Source organism: Daucus carota, chromosome 7 (genome assembly GCF_001625215.2).
Source record: "Daucus carota subsp. sativus chromosome 7, DH1 v3.0, whole genome shotgun sequence".
NCBI classification, from domain to species: domain Eukaryota; kingdom Viridiplantae; phylum Streptophyta; class Magnoliopsida; order Apiales; family Apiaceae; genus Daucus; species Daucus carota.
Window position 1 is genome coordinate 5,944,507 of NC_030387.2, and position 23,649 is coordinate 5,968,155.

The window sequence follows — 23,649 nt, forward strand, 5'->3', positions numbered from 1 at the left end:
GTATCACAACCGCTTTTGCCTCGTTTAAAAAACCAGTTCTATAGCACCTGTAATTTGTGTCTGCTGCAGTTTAGATAATGTCAATAATTTTCTCAACTTCTGATTTTCATTATCCTGATTTATTATTTATGAACCAAGTGATGCAACCCTAAGCTACGGGCACAATACACATTTTGTTATGCATTTATACCACAAAGTAAGATTATTAAAAAATTTGTGGTTTGTGTTTATAAGCATATACTCCCTCCGTCCCCCTGAGTAGTATACATTGGGGGAGAGGGACGTGACACGGACTTTAATGCTCTTGTAAAGTATAGTTGTGTAATTTATTTTTAAAATTTTCTTTTTCTGAATTAAAGTTTGGATGTTATATTTTTATTTAGAAAAAAAAATCTCAAAAATAAGTTACGGAACTATATTTTATAAGAGCATTGAAATGTGTGTCGAGCAGTTGAAAAGAAACGTATACAATTAAATGGGAGAGAGGGAGTACTAGCTATTTTCTTTTTAAGTGGGAAGATTTTGATTGATGAAAATTTCAATGAAGAACTATCATTATTAATAGAATTAGAATCGATGCAAATCTGACAATTATAATGATTTTCAGTTGTGCTCATGAACCGCCACCTAATAATTTTTAGTGTGCACACACTAAAAATCCGAACTATTAACACAAATGTCTGAACTAGTAACAAAAATGTTGCGCATCTCAAATTCTAATTATGCACGTGAACTCATCCTGAACACTATATTTATATAAAAAAATTACCTAGTCCTCTAGAAAAACTGAAAATGGGGAGCTCACCTACAGAAGAAAAGCAATAATATTAACGGAGTTCAACTCATAGTATTCTATAAAAATCTATTCGAGCTCATTCAAAACTCTGATCAACTCTAGCTCCTTTTCGAGCCTAAATCCAGGTTATTTTATTGAGTTCAAGATGGCTTGATTTAAAGTAAAACCACACCCACACATTCATCAGTAACCACCTAAAAAACAAATATCTTATAATATCTTATAGCTCAACAGAACGATGTCGGGATATCTCTGTACAGATAGCCAAAGACAGGTCAGGCCACCAATTTAGTCCCCTCCCCCTCTACACCCCACCAAAAAGGGAAAAAAAAGGCAGCCTATATTTAAAAAGATTGTTTAAATTAGGTTGCCAGAATAAAATGTGCAAGGCCATGGTACTAAATCGAAACTGAAGTATCTTTAGCTATACAAAATCTTGAAACATCTCTTGAAACTTGAGTTGTATAACCCTTTAATTCTTCCATCACTCATTGTTCATCACCAGATGTACTCGTTTCGCCAGTTTCATCTTCACTAAAACTAGAGGGAACCTCTGCAAGTGACCTATATAACATATAAACCAAATGTCAAATAAGAGAGCATCATATAGTTACCTTACACATCTCAATACATCTAGAACCAATTGGTGGATCTATACTGGACTTTTCTGATAAAAATCAATACAATGGGTTTAGAAACATATAATACATGATTAAACTCACTTTTTCTGACCCTAATCTAAGATCCATTAAACAACTAATAAGATCCAGCATAATAAAACTAAAACTAGTATTTGTGAAAAGATATATCAATGAATCACTATGATCTAGGTCAACAACTAAAAGGACAACCATCAAACATTCAATGAACTCCGATCAATCCAGAAATGAAGAAACATGGTAGATAAGTTAGCTGTTATCATGTTTTAATTCGAATGTTCATCTATAATGTGTCTGTGGGCATGCTTTAAATTTCTGCCTATAATGTGTACACGCAGTCGTGCACACACGAATTAGCTTAAAAAATATTATGATTAAATAAGCTTCATAAGTTTAAGTTATCATCAAAAAAATTCTAGACTAATCCTCTCAGGGAACAAACAGCCTTATTGAGATATCTGGCAAACACATGATGAAGATGCATTAAAGTGTTTTGCAGACAACTTAACACACTAATCCTAATATTAGCAAGGATTTTATCCTAATATATCTATGCACGATTATCAACTGATGTACAGCACCTCGTCATATACGAAGACCAAACTGCAGTAAATATAAAGTTTAAAGCACAGAATGTTTGGAAGACATTTGTCAAAGATCTACAAGATTCGTCAGGAACTCGAGGTTTATTAGTAATATTAAATTTACCAACCTTCTAGGTGCATTCCATGGAGGCACTACATTCATTAAAGGTTTTGCTGCATATCCTTGCTTGGGTAAATCCTCCCTTGATCGCTTATTAGCAGGCTTCATATGTTCCATACAAGGGTTAAAAAAACTAGAATATCAAAGCAAAAAATAATAGACTATAATAGTATAATCAATAATGTATCACAAAAATACAAAATTACCCTTATTTCATTTGCTGGAAAGGCAGATACTTCAACCGGATCATAATAAGCATCAAACTGTCTCTTTTTCCCATATGCATCAGTTTCCTGTAAACAACCGAAAAATTATAGTTTCTAACATGGAATTTTGAAATAAAGAAATGATCTGCGGCAAAGTTAAAGGAAACCTTTATTGCCTGTCTAGACGCCTTTCTTTCCTCCAAAGGAAAAAAGTCGTTGTGCTTAACAGGGAAATTTGAAGGACGGGATTCAGAGCTTTTAGTGAGGGTGAACTTCTCACCAACATCCCCAAAATCACTGGGTTCTCTTTGTCTTCGATCGAGTCTTTTACCATACATAGGTACACGGTCGTTAGAAGCAGACTCCTTCATCCTTCTATTAAAATCAAACTCATTTATCCTTCCATGATGTGTAGTCCTCATCTCCTTGCCATCCCTGATGTCACGTACTGCTTCTCTTGCAAAATCTTCATTCATTTCCATAGATGAGTACATCTTACCAGCAGAATTCCTATCATAAGAAAATGTGGGTTTCTTCTCACCATGCAGGTCCAAGTAATTTTCACGACTATTAGACTTTTGCATCACTTGCATACTTGTCATATCCAAATCAGAATTACGGGAGGATGCTCTGGATAGGTAATCTCCATACCCCTAGGATATTAAAAGAAGGAAAATATACGCATCAGAAGTGTTATTAGCGTGAAATTTAGATGTAAATTTAATAGATATCACACCTGGAAGGGGTGAATAATTAGCTAGAGCAGCAGGAGCTTAGGCTACTAGAAAGCTCAATCATATAAAACCACGAAAGTAATCATTTCATTGCCAGGAAGAATCAAAAACAAAAATATAGTTCAATTTCAAGTAACTGAAACAACTGCTTAAGCTATCAATTTAGTCAAGGATCTATAAATTAGAGATCAAAGACTAGTAGTTTGACTTTCAACCGGATTGGAATGGTCAACCTGCAGCTCAACTCCACTTATAATTTTAGTACAAAAATAAAATTCATTTGTAGTATACTATGTTAATGTTTCGGGTCTTCTTATCAAAATCAAAAGGGTTAATTATCAAGTTGGTCACTAAGTGGGCTTAATGTATCAAGTTGGTCACTGAATTCAAAACGGTATCAAGATAGTCACTGAAGTGGCCATAATTATCAAGTAAGTACTTTGAAATATGAGTTCAAGTAGTAAAAATATTATTTATAAAGTTTTACACATTATTTTTAAATGTTATCACAGCCAGCTAAAAGGTTATGCCTTCTATTATTTAAAATAATATATTTATATTTTATCAAGTTTATTTATTATTTATATTTTATTATATAGTTATTTCTTTGTTTTAATTAAAAATAAATAATAAATAAACTTGATAAAATCTAAATATATTATCATAAATATTAGAAGTCATAACCTTTTACTTGGTTTTGGTAAAATTTAAAAATAATGTGTAAAACTTTATAAATAATATTTTTACTGCTTGAACTTATATTTCAAGGTACTTGTTTGATATTTATGGCCACTTCAGTGACCATCTTGATACCGTTTTGAGTTCAGTGACCAACTTGATACATTAAGCCCACTTCAGTGACCAACTTGATAATTAACCCCTTATCAAAATATGGATTAAGAAATATTATTCATAACCACATAAACTTAACCATTTTTCATAATTAATGTGAAACATATTATTAGAAATGAAACCAAAACAATAACATATTGTCACCAGATTTTAGAAATGATTCAAGTCTACCCAAAAATAAAAAATTAAGGCATAAGAGGAAAGAAATATTCTACACATAAAACTCTGAAGTGTTGAAAGTTTCTTACCCATAGCAAGATTTGGTTCAACTTTAACAGCATGCATGAAACTATTCTAACATAGCTTCTCATTATTATTATTATCATCATCTTTTTTGCTCTTAACAGCCAAATATACTACTTAAAATTTATATATAAACTATTACAATCATTCTTCTAATAATTTGATGGAATATATGGTCATCAAACTCATCATAATTTGTAGTAGTTTACTAATTAAAAGTATTAGTTGATAAAGCAATAACTAACTTTATCGACAATTTTTCCAGTGAAAAAAGGTATACATATAAATGATAAAATTTATGTCACCTATAATTACTTGAGGGAGAGGGCTGTGAGAGGACGCCCTCATCATACTTCCATGAGGGCTCCTACAAAATGGTGTTGTATATATCAATTGACCTAACTTTTCAAAAAATCATAAATACAGATGTATATGAACCTATATTATACATATACATGTCAATATGTCATACACATGCATATACCAACATACATACACCTGTAAACACAAACATGATGAAGAAAATGCAAGAAAGATAAAAACATATCAAGGAGAGCTGAGGCCCACACAGAGAAAAGGAGGGCAGCGGGCAGTGGGCACCATCCCAATGCAGTTTCTCTACCTTCAAATATATATATATACGAAAAAAATAGTAGTTGCAATAGATTAGGTACTGTTTTTTTAAACTTTTGCCTTCAAATTTATCTTATATCATTACATAATGTTGCGATTTAATAGCATTATAAGTTTCTAGAATGGGGTAATTTCAAGGGAAAGTTATTATAAATTTGCTTATTTAATATGGGGAGATCTACATTATTTAGTAAGTAAAAATTACAGAAACAAAGTGATAACAATTCCTTGGTATCTATATCATGGTGTTGGCATTCGCAGCAGCCGCAACTTATCATGACACTTAAAGTCGCTGAAATTTTAAAGTATAGAAGATATTCATATGATGCAATGTACTTACCCTTCCCGGATGACGTTGCTTGCATGTCATAGAATTACGTGAAGAAAATGGAATCGATTCACAAACAAGACCAGGTTCTACAAAGAGAAGGAATATAGTTAGAATAACCAAAATGCTTTACCAGATAAAGACCGAGGATAACTTAACTAAGGCATACAGATGAACAATACCTTGCAAAGAAAACATTGGTTTTATTTGAAGAGAAAAAAGAACCTTTTTATACACAAAGGAGACTATTTTTCCTTGGAAAATTATCAGCTGAGTTATACTACAATTTGCAGGAACCAGATCCAAAGAACCCTTACAAAAAAGGATAGTGTAGGTAATGTAGCCAATTAGAGTAACCTTAACAATAATATGTATAAAGTTGTAATCTTCATTATTTAAGAGACCAAATATATACAAATCGATAAAGAGGATTTATTTGACTTTACTTATCTCTCCAAAGTTAGGTTACATCCCTTGTTTTTAACCCTTTTCTCAACCTAATACGACAAAAGAAATAAAATAAAGAAATCTAAATGTTTATCCACTCGTGCTTTCATCGAGTCTCCGACCATTTTTAGCAAATAAAAAAAGTAACGAAAGGATAAGATACTCAAGTTCTAGATCAGAACAGTGGGCCAAGTCGTAAGTTGCTTTATTACGATCACATCTTCAACAGAATTGTACATCACCGAGTACTATGCAAATACTGCTCATACTGCAATGAGCAGTGATGCCTAGTTCAGCATCCGGAGATTAAGCAACGAACTTTAGTGGGCTTTCACAGCTTAGCACTTGTTGCAACTAAATGCTATTACATATAACCTAGTTATTTTATTAACATTGATGATTACAAAAATACAGCTGATGTCATTTAATCTTGTAATGTGCAGACAGCTAACCATGAGAACCAGTATTCCGTTAACTTGTCCACCGTTAAAAGTAATCCAAATCTGAAAAAGAGGCTATTACAAACTTTGAATTCTGAAGGGCATCCCCTCGCACCAATTTTGGTTCAAGATATTTGATTACAATAAAAGATCACCGATAATTAATATATCTCAAGTACTCGGAGGTAAAAGAAATAATATATGAAAATTATACAAACAAAGGATAGAAGAATAGCACAAAAATTGAACTGAAATTGGTCCTTGGTATGCATGTAAAAGCTTAAGGCAACTCTATTCAGTTCAATTTCGGGAATTCCCACAAGCATGATCTTGTTAGGATATTATTATTTCAACATAAAGATTTTCAACCAAGAAAGAGGCAACTTTGAACTTGTTAACTAATTTTCAGGAGAAGAGAGTGATACTTATGCCAAGAAACATTTTGATATTTGGATGGATTGGTAGGAAACATGTGCAAATAATAAGCGCTTCCCCTACTTGTGGGCTTGGAGACTGGAATTTTTTGTTGATGGAGGGTGCTCAGAATGGTACCTCAGTCAAAGCGACTAAACATTGAGAATTCGTGTAATGATAAGCCAAAACACTTCCGTGTTGCATGTATGTAGCACCTATGGTTTTCAAGCACTACCAGATATACCAGGCTTGTGAATCAGAAAAATCAATCCTAGAAATGTTTCGACTCCTGTGTCTACTGGAGGAGGATGAGAAAAGAAAAAGATCACCATAATAGAAAAGAAGAAAGCAGAAGATAGATCAAAGAATATAGAGCTGTGAGCCTTGAGTTTAGAGGAACCAACGGGTTGGCTCTCTATTAATTTTACATGTACTAGATAAGAACGGATTTATTTCACATAGGTGTGATCAATCAATCACCTAACTATCACGCCTGATCAAGGGTAAGAACCAAAGGCCGTTTTCCATTTAAAGTTGCCTGGCCATATTCAATCCAGGCAAAAAATTCTCGCTTCTCAATTAGTTACATACTTACATGACTGATCCAAAACTAACACTAAAATAGTTACTACCATATAGAGCACAGTGCATCAGTAACAATGTGACGAAGGACTAAGAAAACAAGTTGATGCAAATGTAACCTAGACTAGTAAAATGAACTAGAGGCTATCTGATAAATACCCTTAACAAGAGATAAATTAATCTAAATTTCAAATAATCAATCAAAGTCTTTTAATGATATAATCTTACATCGTCTTAAATAGGAGAGAATCCTTTAAACTTAACCATGGAATAAACCCTAATAATAACAGAAAGGGATTACTTATTATTCACTACAATATTTATAAATTAACTTTATAATAATATAATTATATCTGTTCCTAACTAAACACAGAAAATAAATAAATATGCATATTCTAATTCCTCGCTCTACATCAGTTACCCTCTTGGAACTTGGCCAATCTAACAAAACATAGAGTGCTTGAGACCTCAACATAAAAACAAGACATAATGTAAATAAATTTATTCTCAGTTGTACCACCATATCATTTTCTTTTCTGTGCAAGATGTTTTTGGCTTTCACAAGGTAGACAAGACATAATGTACATATATTTATTCTCAGTTGTATCAGCATATTATTTGCTTTTTTGTGCAAGATGTATCTGGCTTTCACAAGGTAGCCTTATTTGCTTTTCTGTGCAAAAACTTTTAGGCTTACAAGTGGTACCCTTGTACATATGACTATCACTTAAGTACTCTGGCACTTGTGACTTCATACCTCCATTACCTTACGTTTAAACAGATATTGATAAGAAATTGGATTAATAACTATTATTCACATTGCAATCAATTAACTTCTTGCAATATCAATAGTACAGAGGTATCATGTGTGCAAGAGTGCCACATGTAAAACCAAAAGTATCATGGTATCATTAAGAATATTCCAACAATAACTAGAATTTTAACCTATCATTAAAGTTAATCAAACAGAAAAGGGTACTAAAATGATTAAGTCACAAGGGGTACTAACTGTAAGCCAAAAACATATTGTGGTGCCAGCGAGAAAGCAAATAATATGATGATACCATTAAGAATATCCCTAACAATTTTAAGACAAGACAACAAATGCTCCTGATTACCTTCAACTGCATCCCTGATTGGAGACTCAAAAGCACCTGGTGGAAGTGGATCAAACTCTATACCAAGTGGTGGGCCATCCTCCTTGTAATGTCTTCCTAATTGCCTCTTGACAGAGGTAATGGCGACATGCTCAGCCTGGACCTTGACTTTTAAATATCCAGAAGGCTTAGTCCTGACTTTTAAACCCTCTACGGCTACTGCTTTACTGTTACCTTTCCGACTAACATCAATTGACGTAACCATGCCACGAGGCTCTGTGCTTCGAGAAAAATAATTGTTTTGAAGAGGGAAGCTACTTCCAGAAGATGTATCATCCGTTCCACTGTCATTTTGTATCTGATCACTCACCGGCTCACATGTGATGTCCTGTGAGCCTGGGACTTTTTCACCAGTAAACCTTTTACTTTCAACTTCCCTTGGTTCACTGTGCCTCTGTTCACCTTGTTTTGTGCTTCCACAAGAATCCTGCTTGAGTCCACTGCCACGGTCCTGTATGACGCCACTGGAGCGGTCTTGCTTGCCATATGCATTGGGATCATCTTTCAGCTTCTTGTCCTTCAATCTTCTGTGGCAAAACCAACCAGAAACTTGTTTCTCCGTCAACCCTAATGACTCAGCAAGCTGCATTTTTAATGACTCTGATGGATATTTGTGCTCTGGAAACAGTGAAAGTAACATTTCAAAATTTATTATATGAAAACAATGTGATTATGATGTACAGAGCGATAATATTTGTGGCAGGATAGATGCCTTACCTTCATATAATCTTTCTAAACCCCCAATCTGAGCTGGTGTCTTGACCTTCCGTTTTGGTTTCTTCTCCGGAAGATCGTCATTATCATCTGAGAAAGTATCTACTGCACAAAGATTGAAAGACATGAAAAACAATGCTAGTGATCTGTTGCTATAAATGCGTTCTATATAGTGACAGCTTTAATATTGAGAACATGCATCTAGCTAGTGAACAGCTACAAGTCATCATATTGACAAAGATTAACACACACTTCTGGGGAGCAATCTATAAAATCCATAAATTATTTCTCTATAGATTTTTAGTGAGTACAAGGTACTCAGGGCAAAATTATATAAGCACCATCAGATATAGACAAACCATTCCTCAAAAAGAAATACAAGACACTTTATGATGGATCCTGCTATCTTGGGCATCTTGCATATGGTACTCTAGAGCTTCAGGGGTTTGAGACCAAGGTCAGTCCCAGGTCTCTTACAAGTTCGCAACAGAAATGAGTTTCATCTATTAAACAAAGAATCAGAGGGTAGTCTCTGCGAGTACTAATTGAATGCATCTGATTTTTGTGTTACCATAAAGTATGCTTTATGCGCTTTTGATGGTTGCAAGTTAATTGTACAGGTAATATACATTCTCTTTAAAACGTCCTTCCAAAGTCCTTCCAAATTAACAGTGCTGGGGTATACAGGAGGAACTAAACAAAAAAGAAAAGATCGTCTACATTAAATAGGTAAATACTTTCTATTCTCTGGCAATCTTATTATGACTCGAGCAGAAGGGTTCAAGCTGTTGTTCAGATTTCTATTCTTTATTTTTTGCTCTTTTTATTTGGCATGTAAAAACAAAGCTGTACTTGCATTCATGTTTCTTTCTCTGCTTCTTTCTTTCTTTACATATTTATTACCTAATTTACGTCATAACAGAAGAGTCTACACGTGGACCAGTCAAAGGGATATTAAACTTCATACGTCACTCTAATATTACAAAAAAAAAAATCTTCCGTGATCATTGGCATACGTATATCTTGTAAGATGTATCTACAATTGTTGCAACATGCAGACCTCCAATTTCCTCATAACTTGGTAAGTTCTAATTCATTATGACTGACGTATATGATGATAATAGAACTAACCTACAGACCCCAAAGTAATCGTTACATACCACAGGAACACAGGTGCCGACAAAAAGTAATCTAACATATAAAGCTCAGGTAGTTAATATATAGAAATGAAGACTCAATAACAGATGCAGCACACAAGCACTAAAAACATTTCCTAAGGACTGAACAAGTAAACTCCCTCCCCACTGACATTCAACAAACGAGTAGATCAAAATTTTTACTAAACCCGATAAAATGAAATAGATAAGATTCCCAGTGTTCCTGATCATGTAAATTGTGCAAAAGCTATTTGAACACATAATCAAACACAAAACCACCAAACCAATTACAAAATTCAAAAATTTGGTTTAAACAGATGAATCTACCAAAGACATAGCAGCAACTAAACCAATCAATACAACACAACAACATTTGAAGGCACCAAATTCGATATCGAATTTCTAAACACTAAATCAAAACCTAATCACAATTAAAAAAAACCCAATAATCAAAATCAACAAACACACGTAAAAACATAATCATTCTACAAAATTAAACAAATCCCATTAAAGGGTCTACAGAAATCAAGCAAACCATCACAATTTCACATACAAAAACATGTATACATGTATACCTTCCATCGTTTGTGCAATCTCTAGGTCTGTAGCGTCTCCAATTGTAAATCTGCTGAATTGATTGAGGTATTAAAGCTTAATTGGGCGGAGAAAGCGAGGTGGGCACGCACGAATTTAACACCTGGAACAAAATTGTAGAAACTGGATTTATTGCTTGCGTTATAAATATAAAAATGTGATTTTCTTTTTTATGTTGTAAAAATTTGTTCAAGGAGCTTGCTTTGTTGTTTCTGGGAAAAAATTCAGTCTTTGTATATGGCGTTGGTTTGAAGGCAGGCAGGCAATAATAATAATAATAATAATTATGCTTGTGTTACTTGCTTGTTTTGCAGATACGGATGCTGCATATGTCATTGCATACATGAACTATATGTATTCATATTTCGGTTACATACATTCAACTTTGTTTTTCTTTTTAACAAAAATGATGTTTCTATATTAGAAGGTGGTAAAACGGTTTTAATTTTTAAGAAATAATGTCATTTTGATATTGTTGTTAGAGATATTTACGATTTTTCTGAAAATCAGGTGAAGTTTATTTGATCACGAAGATGGATAATTGTTAGAAATTAGTTTTATAATTTTAATTTGACATTTTATATATTTGTATATCGGGTGGAAAAATGAGCATAAAATTTGTTATTGAATAAGGTATCAGAGACCTGTATGTTGTAGATATGTAGTTTGAAAATATTATAAAGCTTATAGATATTTGAAAATTTACATTCAAGATTTGATATTATAGAGGATTCTTCAATTATAAATATTTGTGGTTATAAAATGAGTTTTATGATAATATATTAATCAAAACTTTATATGTATGAATTATTAAACAAAGGTAAGTTGGCGTTTTAAAACATGGTTTGGGAAAAATGAGGTGTATATATATTATACATGTGTACATACTTTACGCGAATTTTAATAGTCTTATTATTGATTTCAGTTTTTTCAAATTACATCAATCTATCAACAACGTGTTAACAACCCAAAGATCTACTTTCATGTGCACCTCTAAAATGGTAAATGAGACGGATTGAAATTAGCGGAAAATTATAATTAGTCTCCTTGAAAAAGTAATTGGACCAGCACAATAATTTTTGCTATGACAGATGCACACCCTGCATATATTACAAGGTAAGTTTCGCACAAAATTGACTCCATAAATATTAGATCTATTTATATGCATCCTGTAAATATAAGAAATAAGTGATGCCCAATATCTACTGAATTATTACAATTTTTTCTTCAAACTTTAAAGAACGGTGCTAAACGAATATAGAAAATAGTCACAAATCCGACGAGCTCCTCCTCCCATAGTCCCGCCAATGTATGCATAAACTTGAGCTCCATATCAGTCGCTAGAGGATGTCCTTTTGCTATTTGTCATCAATATATTAATACATTTTCATCAAATGTTTGACAGAATTTTTGTTTCCAAAGAATAAATTGCTCTTCATTTTAAAAAACAATAGACATAAATCTTATATATGCATAAACTTGAGCTCCATATCAGTCGCTAGAGGATGTCCTTTTGCTATTTGTCATCAATATATTAATACATTTTCATCAAATGTTTGACAGAATTTTTGTTTCCAAAGAATAAATTGCTCTTCATTTTAAAAAACAATAGACATAAATCTTATATAGATTTATTACGCTCGTGCCTCTAGCAATTGTGTTATACAAGAAATATGATGTATATAATCATGTTGAATCACCAAATAGACACACCGCAAAATAGTCACTTGGCACCCGTCAAAGGCACTACTCTAAATGGAGTTTTACATGCTTATATTCAGAAACTTCAGTTGTCAGAATGAGGCAAATGGTTGCTTGTACTTGTTATAATTCTACAGGATTGACATTTAACGTGAAGGGCAAGAGTTAGAAATACTTCTCATTAAACCTTTTTTGAGTGAATTTATGCCCTGCAACCACAGTTGCCATACCAAGCTGTTTTATCCCAAGCTAATCCATTAAAAAAATACAATTTTAATAAAATTAAGGAGAAAGTATACAAAAAGTAGAATCATGAACTATGTCAGAGTCAACCACGAGATAAAATTTGAGATTAAGTACTAGTAATAATTTGTTTATGCATGTATAGAAAATCAAAAAGTTACCAATTAATAGACATCTTAGTTTAGTATGCTAGCAGTTTTAAAGGGTACATGTAAAAAAAAGACTTATTTAAATAATTTTTTGCACACCTAAAATGTCATACAGAAACTTCTACACTCCTATAATAATCTGATTATGCTAACAAAATCAAATAGAAATGCAATGTGACAAATAGCACAAGATGGGGAATAAGACGTTAATAATTTAAAAGCATTCGAAACAGATTCAAATCAAAATAGTTGTTGCAGAATTTATCATGGACTAAAAGCCACATATTTTTTCTAGATCTCAGCAACTCTCTAATCATTCAAAGTTGAGTCTATTCGCCTACCAAATGATCATGGGTCCTTATGTAAGACTCTGTAAAACTTGTCTTACAATGACAACATGTCTTGTATTTCTTTTAACTTAGACTTACACTAAAACTGTATTCGTCAAGTAAAAAATAGACAATTGATCATTAACATTACTACCGGCAAAAAGGATGCAACATAATCCAGAAGCAAATGAAAAACATAAAACTGTATTTCCCAACGTCAAGCAAGCTTCCAATTAATGCTCACTACAAGAATATAAGATGAAGATATCTTAACCAACATGGTCAGTGTAAACTTGAAGAGTGCAAGAAGAGAATAGATAATAAGTTGTTCTTTCTTTTGTAGCCTGCATTTGTTAAAGATAATTATCTGACCATGTTCTTGTATCTCATAATCATATCACCCTTTGATAATCCCCTTTAAGGAATAAAAATGATTTATTTAGTTCTTAGATGTGTAGGCACTAGAATTCTGACCTAATCTAATAAAATAATAGCTTCACAAATCCAAATAAAACCAAGAAAATAACACAAATAATCCTATTTATGACTTTAGTAGAAGTAAATAACTATAATCAAAGTACCCTCCACAGGTTGGCAACCTGGTAATAACGAAGGCCTCAGTTCAAAACATGCAAGAGTTTATAGAGGATCACATGTGGTCATCAGAGATCCATATTCGCTGACAGACAAACAAGACGAAGAAATTACACTAAATCACTTAAAGAGGGTTGAATCTGCTCAGATTCTAATAGTCTCTTATGATGGCGTCAGAGACAAGCAAAAGCTGACTTGCTTTTTGGAGAATGGTGATGTGTGCAAGCTAGCTAATACTGATGTTCTTAATAAGATATGGAAAGAGCTGGGGCACATTCATAAACTTCTTGAGGTTAAGAATGAAGCTACTCAAAAATGGTCAGAGTTTATTAGAAAAACAATGACGGATAAAAGAGATCTTATGAGGTAAAAAATGATGGTGTGTACAATATAAAGTACATATTAGATGATGATCAAGACGTTGATATGAAGATGAATAATGCTAAGTTGCAACCATTCTGGGTACACAACACTTAGTATTCAATGAGGAAGCAAAAAGTCATGGACTCATAAGACTGGGATATAGTATGGCAAGAAACAAAATCAATGATCTAAGGGTTGTCATATATCAAACAAGGGAAAATAATCCAGTGCTGAAGAGGATCAAGACTCGAATGTTTCAAACACTTGTTGCTGCTGAAAGAAGATTCATCATAGAATATATCAACAAAGTCACTAGACATAAAGAGATTGATTGGTAAAATTAGAAGCTAAAGTTCTGTAAGTTGTAATTCATTTACATTTTTTAGATTCTATAGTTGCATTTGCATTTGTATTTTTGATGATGTTAGATTTTCTTATCTTATTTAGAATCATGATTTGCTGATCAAAGTTTCCAAGGAAATCAAAGTTTGTTAGACAATGAAGATATCAGAGTTTATCGACAAAGGATATTCTTCGGAGTTTGTCTTAGCTAATTATCAAGAGTAGATCTGATTTAAATAAAGAAGATATACATGACTATGGAGATTGTACAAACTCAGGACTTTTGTAGATTGATTTTAGAATCACTAATTGATAAATTTTATGTGGCTGATTAATAGCATATCAGTTAGATGACTATTTGGTAATTGTGCAGTATATAAGCACAGATAGGTTTACAATATAGCTGTCGATTATCAATTTAAGAATATCATTCTTGTAACTTAGCAGCTCTCATTGATATTCAGACATTTCTGAGAGAGTAGTCTATCTCTACTGTAACAGTTTTTATAAGTCAATAAAAACTGAGTTTTAATTTTACATATTGTGTTCTTAATTTGATTTGATTGTATCCACTATATGCAACCTTGACCTTCTATAGTGGTTCTAGGCCTAACAATGATTCTACTATAAATCAGTTTATATATTATGATTAATTTTCAACTTTTTTTTTGGAGGAAAAATGACGACTCTTTATTTTTTGATTGAACTTATTCACTTTGTACATACGGTTGAAGGTGCAGTCAACCCATAGCTAAAAAATTTTTATTGACAAAACAAGTAAAAAAAATTATAAAAATAGAATCAATGTATTTTAAATTGCAAATCCAAAGTATATTAACTCATATGAAGGGATTGACATATACCTAATCCCCAAAATTCTAATTAATTAATTCGAATTTCTGTATCCAAGCATGAAATATACCGCACCCACACTTATGCTCCCCAGAGGAGCGGTCATAGACGTCAAACATATTTTGATGATATATTAGCTTATGCATCATACAAATGAGCATGTATTGATAAACTGCCGATGATGAATAGAGAGTTGATGATTGAGGGACCTCTCATGTATACAGCTATGGAGATACACATGAACAAGGGACTATATATATTCCAGAACTATGAGCATGAGTGTGTTTGCATAGCTGGGTGAGCACCACTTGATGACTTAAAGCGTAAAACCCTACAAACTCAGCTATACACAAACCACAATCCGTTCTACTTGTACTCCATTAAAACATTTTTCTATTAAAAATCCAAAACGGTTATGGATACCCCTTGCATGCATACACCATGAAGCCAGATGACACGAGATCCTCAAAGAAAAGCATGCACTACTCCGGGTAAAACAATCATGGCAATTCCCTAACCGTGAAGATTAATGACACCCATAACATTCTTGCGCCCTTCATTCATTCTTTACCTTGCAACCACCTCAAACATTAACTCCGTCACCCTTGGTATTGCAGTAATATATCTAGTCTATTTATTTTTATTACTCCCTCCGTTTCAAAATACTTGTTCACTTTAGAAAAAAAAAAATTAGTTCAAAATACTTGTCCACATCAACTTTCAATGTAAATATATATTTTCAAAATCAACTGTCCTCCACATATTTCAAATTTATATTTCCAAGATTAACCATATACCACATATTGGGTTCAATTAAGGACTTAATACACCACTTTTTTCTCAAAATCCATTTTTCTTAAATTATGTGATTTTTTGAAAGTGGACAAGTAATTTGAGACGGAGGGAGTACCGTAATCTTCTCAAGAAAATGGTCCACTTATACATCTCTGTAGTTATGAATGACCTCAACTGTCGCGGATACTCCCTCCGTCCCCTGAGTTATATACATTGGGGACGGGGACGGGAACGCGGCCCGCACTTTAACGCTCTTGTAAAGTATAGTTATATAATCTATTTTTAAGATTTTATTTTTTGAATATTAAATTCTTTTTCCAGAAAGAAAAATTTTTGAAAATAAGTTATAAAATTATACAATGCATTGAAGTGCATGTCGAAAAGTGAAAAAGAAATGTATAGAATTAAATGGAAATGAGGGAGCAGCATGGTCTTTCGGTGTTGCGCCTCCTTGTTCACCATAATTTAACTCACGTTGATTTTGTTAATTAGTAAATCAATTAAGGGTTAAGAAAAAGCTAGCGAAAAAATTATCAAGAAACAAAGTGTTCACGCCAAAATATTAAATACCAGTAGTTAGCCGGTTCTTGTTGATATTAACTAGCTAGCTTGGTGATAGGTACATGACTGATATCAATGTACAAGTAGAAATCAGTTAGAAAAGTGAAGTTTAGAGTGTGCATGTTGCATGCACCGTTTCTATATATAAGGCCGTGAAACGATTTTAATTTCACCTCTGCATTTCGCATTCAATAGCTAATGGAGTTTCTGGGAATTGGTAAGTTTGTTTTGGTTGCTTTCTTGGTTTTCTCGGTTGTGGCTGAGTGTAGAAAATTAGAAGCGGATAATGGGGGGAGTGGGAAAGTGAAGAAGCCGGAATGGTTTTTTGATGGGCAGCCGTGGTTTACTAATAATGGAGGCTCATCAAGAGGGTGGAGTTTTGGGCACTCGTTTAGTTTTGGCAATGGGCAAGGTGGATTTATTATTGGGAAGAAAGGGAAGGTTAGTGCAAAACCAGATTGTGCAGGGAAAGGGGGCGGTTTGGGAGGTGGTGGCGGCCTTGGGAGTGGAGGTGGTGGGACTGGATTAGGAGGCGGGGGAGGTGGTGGCGTAGGTTTAGGAGGAGGTGGTGGCATTGGCAAGGGGAAAGGTGGTGGTTTAAAGCACCATATAGGAAAAAAGGAGCATCATCATCATCATGGAATAGGAAAGGGGATTGGAGGTGGAGTTGGTAAGGGAATCGGAGGTGGTGGTGGAGCTGGGGGAGGATTGGGCGGGGGAGCCGGGGGAGGATTAGGCGGTGGAGCTGGTGGAGGAGCTGGCGGAGGAGTAGGCAGTGGAGCTGGTGGAGGATTAGGCGGTGGAGCTGGTGGAGGATTAGGCGGTGGAGCTGGTGGAGGGATAGGTGGTGGATCTGGGGGTGGAATAGGAGGAGGTGCTGGCGGAGGAGCTGGTGGTGGTGGAGGTTTTGGCGGTGGTGCCGGTGGGGGTGGAAGTTTTGGCGGTGGTGCTGGTGGGGGTGGAGGTTTTGGCGGTGGTGCTGGTGGAGGCGTTGGTGGTGGAAGTGGCGCTGGCTTTGGAGGTGGTGGAGGTTTTGGCGGTGGTGCTGGTGGAGGCGTTGGCGGTGGTGCAGGAGGGGGCTTTGGTGGAGGTGCTGGGGGTGGAATTGGTGGTGGAAGTGCAGTTGGTGTCAAGGAGAAGCATCCTTAAATATAGGACTATAGGAGGCAGCTGCTAGTTAGTAGTATTGCTTCATTCTCATGCATGCATGGGAAAATTCTTCAAGTTCATCTTAATTTCTTTTATTAATGTGTTGCTCAAATAATAACCGCAAGAAAAAGCTACAATGTTTTCATAAACTGTACTCAGTTGTAATGTATCTTAAATTGTATATTCATTTGTATTTCCTGCCTTCTGTCTGCATATTTGAGCAGACTTTGCTCCAATTTGGCCTATCTGCCTATTTTCATTATATTCAATCTTGTTTGCATCAATCAGTTGAGTCTTACCACTTTCGTGTACTTGGTATCTTCAGCAGTCAGCACACTAGCCATATCAAAATTCCTAAATATGTCATAGACTTGCAAGGTTTTTATGTGCAAGACATGTTAATTTCTACTGTTTTGTTTTTTTTTGTTTGTGGTTATCAATTTAAGATATCAAGAAACAGGGGAACAAACTTTCTACCAAAAAATCAGGTCTTTGTGTACATGCTAAACTATGAAGGCAGTACTTTAAAACAAACTGTATTCTGTTAAAGACTTAACTTATCAGTAAAATGTATCATGTGCAGAAGAGAGACTTTAGTACCCCCACCACATGTTTGTTGATTGTTAGGTAAGACAGTTAGGTCTACCATTAAAATTTTAAGCATTTAAGGGTTCAAATCCTAACAGCAACAAGAAAAAACAATTCAAGACCTAGGCAGGTATCTCATCATATTTAATCTCATATACAATGATAAAACAATTCCTGGTGAAAAAGAGCAGAAAGATATTACAACAATGATTCTCATGCAAGCATGTCCAAAAGTAGTTACGTTCAGTTTAAAATATAATCTGCAACACGAACAATAAATATATAGACTCGCCGACTCGGTATACAACCAAGTATTTTTCTCACTGTTATGTTTAGGAGACCCTTGCATTTGAGAGTTCAAGTTGAGCCTCTAATGTGCTGATCGCATCGATTACATCCAGCTTTCCACCAATAACAGCTTCATCCACAGGCGTCTTCTCATGGCTACACAACTCAGCATCGGAAGAAGTCAATTATTGGTCTAAGATAAAATATATATTATCTACATTTAATTAAAACAAGTCAGATAATGAGTAACCTGTTTAAAAGTGATAGACTTGCTCCAGACAGAATCAAACTTTTGACCACCTGAAAAAACAAAACACGATTGATATAAAAATTCAGCATGAAATTTGAGGCATTTTTATAGCGACTGCTACTGCAAATTGAGAAGCATCATAGTACCTCAATGTGGCCGTTAAGGCATGCCCAATGGAGAGGGGTATTTTTCTCCACATTAGTGGCATTCACATCCTGCTTTGACAATTTAAATCATTAATGTTTATAATAGTAATTGTTGATGACGAAGGTAAAGGAAAAGACAAAATCAACTTCTATATAGAGTACCTGCTATAATCTTTTAAATCATGCGTATAACTGTATTAATGAAACAAATAACACAGAGAACAAGTTCAAGTCATTGCCTAAACATATACTTATATTCTGTCTTTCATTCAAGCTGGAAAAAGATATTCGCAAAAAGCATTATATTCTATATACAGTATATACAAAACTAATTAGGGCACATGAGATTGCCAACACTAACAGAAAACATATAAGCAGCCCTTTCTAATATGAATAACTAAAGTCTGTCATGGGATTCAGCAACAAATTTATAAAGTCGTATAGATTAAAACTTGTACCAAGTCAAGATCAGTTTTTTGTTTTCATTATAATGCTACTTAGTGAATAACGTTACACGTACAACCAATGATGAAACCTCAATTAGATATTATGGATTAAAAGCAGATAAAGTACTAGCATACCCCTTAACACACATCCAAACATGTTTAAAGATTCGCCATCTGATATAATAAAGCACATAAGATATTAATTTCAAACTTAAAATGAAAATTGCAGAAAGGTATCAGCTTCCTTACAACTCTATTACTGATAAGATAGTTGACAATGTCCAAATGCCCATTAGCTGAAGCCATATGAAGAGCTGTAAAAAAAGTTCAAACAAAATGAGGTTCACTGCACATGGAAAGGAAAACCATGCAAATGCAGATATGTGCATGAGACTGAACTACTAATCCTTCCCAACAACTTCATATAAGTACAATTTAGCTATACACACATAATAATTCTCAAGATATTCATATTAGATGGACACTGATGAAGTGGAGAAGTACACACAAAAGCATGATCCAGATCTCACGTTGCTGTTCTATATACTTAATAGGGGGTGTCGGCTATAACAAGGTCACTGTAACATAATCGTAAATTTTCTCATTTCTTGAACTGTTTGTTGGAAAATGCTTCAAGTTAACAATTATCAAGGCAAGGGGATGATTTATTCTTCTGATACCACCCATTCCCAACAAAAGCTTTGTAGTTTGGGCAGAAGTATTATAAGGCATGCCCACCTCGGCCTTTAAAGCGTCACTTGGTTGAGGTAAGGCACATAATCATCCAAATTACTAGAGAAATCAATCTTAGTTGTTGATTGCAAGGTTTAAAAATGGAAAAGAGAAACATAAAACATATGTAGAAAATACAAACTTTAGTTGTATAAGAGTTTTAAATCAACAACCCTAAAGTTTCTATTTGCAGCTGTCTATCTCTTGTGAAATCCTACCTCTACTCTTTGATTCACCAGTTAGTGCAAAAACCTCCAAGCTTTAACAGGATTTTCTTTGCATAAGCCCTCTTCTCAGTTTAGCCTCTTTTGAACCCTCCATGATATCAAACTGTTTAAAATAAATTTATTCTTATTTATTCCTTGAGGCAGTGAGTAATACATTTCAAGAAGTTTATATGCTAGCATAAAAAATACTGTAAGAAGAATTTAATTGTAAAGGTTCCACTCCCTCTGTTCTGACATAATGGTCGTGTTTGTGCTTAACTTGAATTTCTTTAAAATGGCTGTTGATGTAAAAAAAAAAAAGCAAGTACTTTTTACATTGACCTGAAGTATCTTTATCTCTTCTTTACTCCGAGTTTTCCCACATAATTTTTATATTAATTTACTATATCTAGGTATTATTATTTGTTTACTAATGACTATAAATAGAAATGTAAAATATGTGAATTATTAATTATAATATAAATTGGAATCTACAGTAATTTCAAAATTTAAAAATAAGTTAGTGATGCCATTTTATAATAATTCCAAACCATCCAAATTCCAACATGACACAAATTAGAATAGTAATGCTGTTAATTCATGTAAAGAGTTAAGGCGTAAATCTAAAAATAAAACAAAATTAAAGTTACATCAATTGCAAAAACTAATATTCTTAATATCGGTAGGAAACACAAATCGGCAATTATAGAGGAATGGATAGAGCACTAAACTTCCTGTGCATTTAATATATCCAGAATTTTATATATCACCTGCATTGTACATATTAGTATGCTGCTGCCTAATCAGACATGTTGGTACTTGGCTAACTATATGGATCCTAACAATACATTTAAACTTGCTACTTTTAACAGTGTAACAAGCCCAGAGGCATGCTAATACTCAAGCCATTAAATAATACAAAAGGTGCAAAAGGGCCACTGAGGCATATACAGAACACATACCAAATATTTAACAAGCACAGTATTAACAAAATCCCGATACTAAACATCTAAAGAATATTAACTTGGTCTTAAAAGTTAAAACTGTAATAGACGGGAAAGAAAGGTTGAAAGGGGGAATTGAAGGCATGACTAGTACACCAATGATATGGAGTAGTTGTCAAGTACAGTATTATGAATGAAACATCTGATGGATTAGATTAAAAATATACTGAAATCAAAACTAAGACTGGAACATATATTTAGCAAAAAACAAATAGGGAAAGATATTCTAATTGCTGTTGAATATTACAATTATTGACCTGTTCTTCCTTCAGAATCCTTGGAATCAAGAGAAACTCCAGCTGAAGCTAGGGTTATTACATTCTCCATATCGTCATATCTTGCAGCCTAATATCAAATACAATAATAGAACAGGCTAGCATTAAACCATTTAGCAATAATCAATATATGTCATTTAGAGGTGATCATCATAATGCTTTTTTCCTCATATACTATATGCATTCCAGTTGACACAAAGTACTAAAGTAGTGTTCCCCCTGATGGACAACAATTACAGAATATGAAGTACAAACATATAAATGAATATAGGTTTGGGTGGAATGTGGATTAAAAGCTAAAATCCACTAGCCCTAGAGTTTTTCAACAACAGAAAAACTACAAACTCAAGAATCCTTAACCACAGAAAAAAAGAATACTATACTATACTACATTATTATTTATGGAATATGGTATGATTTGTAGTTTGCTTATACAAAATAATAACCATTAGCTCTCCCGAATCATATATATTACAACCATTAAATCTATTATTAAAGAATACTACATATTTAATATTATTCTACTACAATAAGCTAGAATACTTCTAAAATTTATCCAGTATTATAAAAATTCTATGACTTACAACTTACAACCAACTTTATTTTCAAAATAGTAACATAGAATACATCAAATTAATGGTGTCACTCTTTACTGGCATGAACCAGCCACAACTCTATTAATTCGTTCCTCATTCCGAAAGGGAGAAGGATAAGAAATTATCTGTCAGTTGTAGGTGACATGTTTTCCCATCTAAATTCAACTGGTTTATAGATATAGAAGTACAGGACACTGAAAGTTTCCCATTGTTTTTTAGTTGTGAACGTTCTTGAGAGAGATTTAAAATTCAAAAACCGAGAGGAATGATAATTCATAATTCAGTAACAACCACCCAAGAAAAACACAATATTTTCTTTCTGCTGCTTAAAAATCTCTGCACAATGTTCCATTTGCAAAAGATGACGTTCATGTCTACTTGTTCAACTTGCTTGTAGATGATCAGGGCAAATAAAACTTTTCGCCCAATCCTAGCCCACCTTCTCCTATATGTATATAAAAACCATTCATTTTTCCGATTCACAACTAGAGCTCTTTTAATCCTAACAACCTTCCTTAACGAATTTGCATTCAGATGGTCAAATTAGTCACAGGCTCACAGCCTAACAACTGAAACACAGCACGTGCCATCTAATTTAGGTTGTGATTAAAGATTGAAAAACCAATAACATCGGTTATGATCGGCAGTTGTTAGGTGTTTAGACACCCCACAAGATGACATCTAACAGAATGTGCAGAGTTAAACCACAATATCATTTCCCCCACTAGTTTCGAGAAATACACCAATCATATAAACTACCCCACTAGCCACGTTTAACAGAAACCCAGATATCCATACAGCCTAAAAATCCTACTGTCTGATTTGGGGCAGTAAAAGAGCTATTAGGAGATCACACAATTAAATTAAACAACAGTAAATTTAAGAAAGGAAACAGTAAAAGATTGCAAGTGATACCTGGAGCAAAGCTTCGATGTTGTCCTGCTGGGTCTCGTCTGTTGTGCTACAATCCAACTCTACCCCCATTCTGTGCTCGCCAAGGGTTTAGGGCTTTTCAACACAGGACAAACTAATGACTGTGCTCTGTGTTTTGTAATTTGTATACGAGAATGTGTACCTTCAGCTGTTCTCAGAGATGCGTTTAGGGCTCGTTTGGTTCGCGCTTTCCTGACATCATGTATGAGTTTTGTTGATTCCAAACTGGTGTTTGGTTAGAAAATTTTCTTCCCTCAGACTCATTCTTCAAACCCAGAAGGTATGAAATTTTTATACCCGAGGGGAAGGTGGGTATGAAACATGACTTTCAGGGATCAAACTCTTTTCCTTTTATTTTCATTACTATTTTTATCATTTTATGTAGATTATTAATACAAAATGAAATTAATGACTCAAAAATATATATATATATATATATATATTAA

General features: G+C 33.9%; 3 protein-coding genes across 5 annotated transcripts; 1 reads left to right on the top strand and 2 right to left on the bottom strand.

Annotated features, from left to right (window-relative positions):
* Positions 1–991: 991 nt before the first annotated feature.
* On the bottom strand, positions 992–10,962 carry LOC108196733 (uncharacterized). 3 transcript variants are annotated; one of them, XM_017364154.2, is made up of 9 exons: positions 10,643–10,784; positions 8,914–9,015; positions 8,158–8,814; positions 5,169–5,245; positions 2,908–3,019; positions 2,534–2,832; positions 2,367–2,453; positions 2,168–2,262; positions 1,121–1,360 (listed from the first exon to the last, which is right to left on the bottom strand). In XM_017364154.2, the coding sequence occupies exons 1-9, from the start codon at positions 10,647–10,649 to the stop codon at positions 1,285–1,287; spliced, it is 1,512 nt and encodes a 503-aa protein (XP_017219643.1). In that variant the 5' UTR covers positions 10,650–10,784; the 3' UTR covers positions 1,121–1,284. The 3 variants fall into 3 exon arrangements, with proteins under 3 accessions (XP_017219641.1, XP_017219643.1, XP_017219642.1); XM_017364152.2 differs by having other exon boundaries at positions 992–1,360; positions 2,534–3,019; positions 10,643–10,962; XM_017364153.2 differs by having other exon boundaries at positions 2,534–3,019; positions 8,914–9,012.
* Positions 10,963–16,788: 5,826 nt separating this feature from the next.
* On the top strand, positions 16,789–17,739 carry LOC108194540 (glycine-rich cell wall structural protein). Its single transcript, XM_017361501.1, has one exon. It carries the CDS (start codon positions 16,789–16,791, stop codon positions 17,737–17,739), a length of 951 nt encoding a protein of 316 aa, XP_017216990.1.
* Positions 17,740–18,436: 697 nt separating this feature from the next.
* LOC108194163 (ankyrin repeat domain-containing protein 2A) lies at positions 18,437–23,465 on the bottom strand. The gene is made up of 6 exons (XM_017361072.2): positions 23,186–23,465; positions 21,657–21,744; positions 19,707–19,771; positions 19,012–19,080; positions 18,866–18,915; positions 18,437–18,771 (listed from the first exon to the last, which is right to left on the bottom strand). Exons 1-6 carry the CDS (start codon positions 23,252–23,254, stop codon positions 18,660–18,662), a joined length of 453 nt encoding a protein of 150 aa, XP_017216561.1. The 5' UTR covers positions 23,255–23,465; the 3' UTR covers positions 18,437–18,659.
* Positions 23,466–23,649: the final 184 nt, after the last annotated feature.

Excerpts from the sequence above, each read along its gene's own strand:
- LOC108196733 (XM_017364152.2), bottom strand. Across the intron at positions 2,454-2,533 it reads CGTCTAGACAGGCAATAAAG|GAAACTGATGCATATGGGAA; the intron begins GTTTCCTTTAAC and ends GGTTGTTTACAG. Across the intron at positions 1,361-2,167 it reads CCATGGAATGCACCTAGAAG|GTCACTTGCAGAGGTTCCCT; the intron begins GTTGGTAAATTT and ends TATGTTATATAG.
- LOC108194540 (XM_017361501.1), top strand. The coding sequence starts at position 16,789 with ATGGAGTTTCTGGGAATTGGTAAGTTTGTTTTGGTTGCTTTCTTGGTT.
- LOC108194163 (XM_017361072.2), bottom strand. The coding sequence starts at position 23,254 with ATGGGGGTAGAGTTGGATTGTAGCACAACAGACGAGACCCAGCAGGAC. Across the intron at positions 18,916-19,011 it reads GCCTTAACGGCCACATTGAG|GTGGTCAAAAGTTTGATTCT; the intron begins GTACTATGATGC and ends TTGTTTTTTCAG. Across the intron at positions 18,772-18,865 it reads AGTCTATCACTTTTAAACAG|CCATGAGAAGACGCCTGTGG; the intron begins GTTACTCATTAT and ends TGAGTTGTGTAG.